The sequence below is a fragment of the Gavialis gangeticus genome, unplaced genomic scaffold, assembly GCF_001723915.1.
Source record: "Gavialis gangeticus isolate Ggan-Ray unplaced genomic scaffold, GavGan_comp1, whole genome shotgun sequence".
NCBI lineage: Eukaryota > Metazoa > Chordata > Crocodylia > Gavialidae > Gavialis > Gavialis gangeticus.
This window is the reverse complement of record NW_017729006.1, coordinates 55,213,598-55,219,106: the sequence shown is the minus strand read 5'-3', so window position 1 is coordinate 55,219,106 and position 5,509 is coordinate 55,213,598. Positions and strand designations below refer to the sequence as shown.

The 5,509-nt window shown below is 44.7% G+C and overlaps 1 protein-coding gene across 1 annotated transcript in view; it reads right to left on the bottom strand.

Moving 5' to 3' along the window:
- Window positions 1-4,121: 4,121 nt before the first annotated feature.
- The window catches only part of SDHA (succinate dehydrogenase complex flavoprotein subunit A), a 42,238-nt gene continuing 40,850 nt past the window's right edge, over window positions 4,122-5,509 (bottom strand). The window contains exon 15 of the mRNA XM_019508738.1: window positions 4,122-5,015. Within this exon, the coding sequence (XP_019364283.1) occupies window positions 4,929-5,015 (87 nt within the window). The 3' untranslated portion in view covers window positions 4,122-4,928. The remainder of the gene's footprint in view (window positions 5,016-5,509) is intronic.

Genomic DNA, 5,509 nt, shown 5'->3' with positions numbered 1-5,509 from the left:
GAGGGAGGAGCGCGCGCGGAGACGAAAGCGCGAGCGGCCACTCAGTGGGCCAGGATCAGCATGGGGGGGCAGAGCCTGCCGCTAGCGGACCAATGAGCAACCTGGATAGGGGCGGCGGTGGACGGGCCCGAAGCCAATAGAAAAGCAGCAAAAAGGGCAGCGCAGGGGCGGGGCTGGATTCTCCGCCCCCTTCTCGCGCAGGTAGTGGTGGGCGAAAGGTACGCGTGGAGCTGCTGCGCACACGCATGCGCACTTGCAGCAGCGAAGCCGTCGACCTCCGTGTGGCCGGAGTGGGGCGGGACAGAGCAGGGCGAAGGCGGGGGAACTTCCCTGAGGCGGCTGCCGGGTGTATGATAATTACTGTATGAATATTAAAAGTGTTCAACACGTACAATAAGCAGCAGCTACCCCCGAGCTTGCGCCGGTTGCCAGAATGCACGGTGCTGGGGGAAGGCAGTAGGGCCAGGAGCGCAGCGTGCGCAACCGAAAGCAGCAGCTCGCAGAAGGGCCGCACGTGGAAGCTGTCAGCTGCTGGAAGCTGCGCGCTACCCCTGTCACACTTCCCCTGTGTGCACGGGAGCAGCGTAAAAAAGTCCTCCTGTACATGACGTGACGTGCGTGGGGCGGGACGAGGTGTCCCTAGGAAGAGTGGTGAAGCACGCCAATAAGTTTGGGGAGGTATTCGGAGCGAGAGTGAACGTGGACAAGAGCATAGTCCTGGCGGTTGGGAATTGGGGGGATTTAGGGAAATTTGGACTGAAGGTGGAAAGGGAGGAACTGAAAATACTGGGCGTGTGGATGGATACCCAGGGGGAAGGGAAACGGGCTTGGGAAGTGTTAGAGGGGAGAGTAAACCAGACAGTGGGGTTGTGAGGTTTATCATCAAGGGGTAAGGTGCAAGTGATCAAACAGTGTCTGTTGCCGATGATCTTGTACATGGCGATGGTGTACCCCCCGTCCTGGCTACGGGTCCAGCGGGCATTATACCTCTTTTGCGGGGGGAAGACAGAGAAGGTAGCCAGGACAGTGTTATATAAGGGGGAAGGGCTGGGGGATGGGGTCTCCCCAACATAGAGGTCTTTGTTTATGCGCACTTTTTGAAGATGGTGGTGACGGAAGCGAGGAGCGAACAGAGAATGGTTTCCAGCCTTGGAATTTTCTGGGGGGGAAGACTCCTACAAAGGCTGGGACTGTTTGGGAGCGGGTGGCAGGGGGCATGGGCGTGGCAGATGTCGCTCCCTTATGTGCGCCTTGGATCCTTTGTTGCAAGGGAAGGCTTGGTGGGGTTAGGGATCGAAGGGCTAGCGGATGCCAGAAGAGTCCTTAAGTTCATGAGGGGGAAGCAGAGAATGTCAGGTGTCGGGGATTTGAGAACGGAGAAAATCAGCAGAGTGTGGAAAGGGCTGCTAGGGAAGGAATGGAAAGGGGAGCATGAGGAGCTGGCGTGGAGGGCCGTGCAAAACGCACTGCCAGTGCGACAGGTGCTGAATCGATGGAGACTCTCACAGTTCCCCAAGTACCCAAGAGAAATCTGTGATGAGCCTGAGTCGGTGGCACATGCCTTGCGGGACTGTTTTTATGCACAAAAGGTGTGGGGGAAGGTAGCCACCTGTTTGAAGGAGACAGGAAGGGGAACAGGAATCACTATCGAAAATGTTCTCTATGGGTTAACAGAGGGGACGGATGGGTCATGGGGTGTGAGGGTCCTTATCACATGCACCAAGGTAGCACTATGGAAAGTGCGTTCCCTGTTGGCACTAAAGGGCTCGTGCTTTTCAACATCAGAGTGTTTGCAGTTAGCAATGCATTAGCTGCATTTCTATAGAGGTAGAGGAAAGAATGGGCCAGGAGGAGGGGATACAGCGCTCTGGCAAGGGCTGGACTTCAGGGAGTTGCGTCAGCCCCGTATAGGTATAGGATAGACTAAGGGACAGCTTTCATTGTCAGAAAAAGTGGGCAAGGGCTCTGTCAGTACCTCGTGTTATGTATCGATGCGTGAACCTGTATTTGTATAAGAAGCAAGGGTAAGATTTTCACTGGATAACACTGGAGTTTTAAGCAAAGTGAATGAGATGTCGTTTATCATGTGAGTATTATATAGTTTCTTGAAATTGTATTTGCATTCTCTTTGTGAGGCTTCAGTTGAGGTCCTTTTTTAAATCCGTTTGATATAGTCTGTTTTCTAATAAAATGTTACCAAAAAAGGGTGCCAGTGGGCTAGTGCTGCCTGGGATGTACTACCACCATGGAGGGAAGCACCGGGATCCCCTGCAGCTCAGGGGCTGCATGACCCATTGGCAGCTCACTCCCTGGCTGTGGGAGATGCAGGCAGGCTCCAGGAGAAAAAGAGATAGACAAGGCCCCTTGCTGCCTTTTTTTTCTGCCCACACAAGTTGCCACTGGGTCATGAGTTGTACAGTGGCCCAGTGCTTCCCTCCATAGTGGCAGTGCCCCCTGGGGTGCTAGCTGTGCAGGCGCAGCCCCAGCTCACAGACAACACCCATCAGATCCGATGGTGCACAGGGCGCTAGAAGCCCAGGCATGCTCAGGGAAACTAGTCATTTAAATCAAAATACGCTACTGAACATATACAGTTACACAATTAAATCATTAAAAAGGGCAATTAAACCACTAAAAGGGACAATTTCCTCACATGTACAAAGGCCCTTATTCATGTGTACAAGGGCCCTCTTATTTTATGACTATAAACAAGTCACAAGGTCAGACTTTGGACAAAATATGTATTTATATTTCTAAGCCTGTGCTTAGAGATGGATAGCTTTATGTAGCCTTTTTGACAGTGAGAAGTTTTGATTTTATTCAGTCAAAAGATCTCTAAAAATCCTGCTTTTAAAGAAATACTTTTGCAATCAAAATGTAATCACAAATGTTTTGTGGGTTTCAGCTAGCATGAGCAGTAATATGCTTCAAAGTTCACTTCAAGTATCCAAGCACTGAAAAAAGGATGTTGGAAAGAATATATGCGTTATAATCAGAGATCTGGGTTCTCCATTTACCACAGAAAAACCACAGTAAAAGGCATATTTTCTCTTTTTAATTAGAAAAACACAGGAAACATCAGGTTTCCCCTTGCAGGCTGACAGAGTTCCAGCCTGCAAGGGGCTGGGGAGAGCGGGAAAAGGGTGATCAGGCAGGGGGCACCATGTGCACAAACACATACACACATGCACATGGCCGCTAGGCAGCCTGGAGAGCAGCTCCTCCCCCCTGCTGCCCATATGTGCACAGCAGATATCCAAGGATCTTGCAGCGTGGAGAACAGCTGAATGTGCAGTATGTGGTGCTGCAGACTTGTTGAAAAAGTGAATTTTTCAACCAAAGTAATTCAGCATTAGAAACATTTACCAAGGCAAACGGTAATTAAGTAGTAATGATTCTAAACAGGCATGTCAGCAGATTCCTTGCCTCTCAGTAAAATAAATCCCCTGGAGAGGAGATGCTCCAGGAATGGAACTCCTAAGACGTTGGAAGTAAAAAACAGAATAAGCCTGGATAGACCGTCAATAATATCTTCTCTCCTCTCAGGGGTGATGGGACAAACCAAATGCCAAGATTAAATGGTATTAGAGAGGCTTCCATAACTGGGGAGAAGATGCTATTCTTCAGAGCCAAAACTCCCATATTCTCTCTCTCTAAAGCTGTGGACGGAGGAAGCTGTGGTAAGCATGAGAGCCTTGGCTTGGATCTCTCCCCAAAGCCCAGGTGAAAGAAACCCAGAGCTACCAGTGCAAAGCAAAGCAATAAAAAACCCCACACAACTACCAGTTTTAAGTTTATTTAACTTTAACTGGGCATTCAACATTTAAATCTGAGGAAGCAATGGAGAAAACAGGTACATTCAAAAGTAAAGGAATGATTCTTTTGATTCAAATTCAGAAAGTCATTTACAGGCCCTTTGTCAGTTGACTAGGAAACTAAATGTATGCATATATACAAGTACAGTATTCATGATTGTCCCTAACTAGCAGTCAAGATGTGTTTGCATATCAAAGTTCCATAATGTATACTTAACACTCTATATTGTTGAAATAATAAGTTGTCAGTGTTTTGTAACCATGTTAAGCTATAACATTTAGAAAAGTCTTTTCTGTAAGGCTAACCCTTTGTTCTTTGTGAAGAGAAAAAAAACCCTTTTCCTAATGAATGCACTATTTCCCCCTTTCTTAGAAAAAATAATGGTACTCAACTGAAATAGTCTCCAAGTTTCATTTTCTCAAATCTTTTGGCATAGGTAATAAGAATGTATTTGGCCTATTCAACGTGCTCTGAGTGTAGGCAATTCTCTCAGAACTATTTACTTCAAAGTAAAATAAACCACTTTCTTAAAATAAAAATGGGGGTGGTCTACTATGTACAAATGCAAAGTTAGGAACTTTAATTTCTAAAATTAAAGTCTGGAAAGTCACAGTTCATACTATCATATTTATATACATAAATAATTTGCAGAAAGGCAGAGTTAAGTGTTGTTCGGAGCATAATTTTGAAACTATCCAATTAAAAAAAAAAATCAGTATCTGAAGCTGTATGTGGCATTAATCCTTTAACCTTTAATTTTTAAAATGAGGGAAATTGAATGCACATTTCAAAAAAGTGCACAAAGTTTATTCCAGTGCAAATATGCAGATAAAGCTAAACACTGCAACACACATACAGGAGTGTTTTAGATTTTATTTAGGCATGAACAATTTTCACTTTTTTTTTTTTACATGAGTATGCATATAAGGCATTCTGCACTCCAATTTCATAGTTATATGCTAGCCAAGCAAAGCATCAGGTTGATTAATCTCTAGGATGGTATTCTTCATCTGTCACTCATGTAACAGCACTTTTTAAACACACAATATAAATTGTTCATATACAAACTCTGGCATACGTTTCCATAAACTGATTTACACAGCCAACAGTCATTAGTAAGACCGAATAGCAGGTGGAACTGTTGCGCAATCTTCTTCATTTAAAGTATGATCAATTACAGGTCTGTATTCCAAAGTAACCTAAAAACAATGCAGAGAGTGTCTTAATTAGGGCCCAGCAAATTGTCATATCCAAAACAAGACAGAATAGAAAATACTGGCAATCTAATGAAGAATCTCTTTAAAAAAAAAGAACTGGGACTGGTCTAATTCACTTCTGTAAAATGTACAGGTGGTAAGAGCTATCTAGAAGAATCTCTAATTTCTATTCTTTAAAAGTTCATGGAAAAATATTTTACAGGTAAAACAAAAAATGAAGGAAAAAACCCACCACAAAGATCTCTGGCTTCTCCTTCTCCCCATTAAAAAAAATTGATGATACTCGGTTTTCAGCAGAAAAATTATTTTAGATAAAAATGTTTCTTTGAAAACAAAAAAGTTTTGGCCAATTTTAATAATGAAGATTCCTTGCTAGAATCGGCTATGAAAATGAGTACAGGCGACCCTCGTCATTCACGAGGCATAAATTCTCATATCCCCTGTGAATGGCAAAATCCACGAATAAGCTGGTGTTT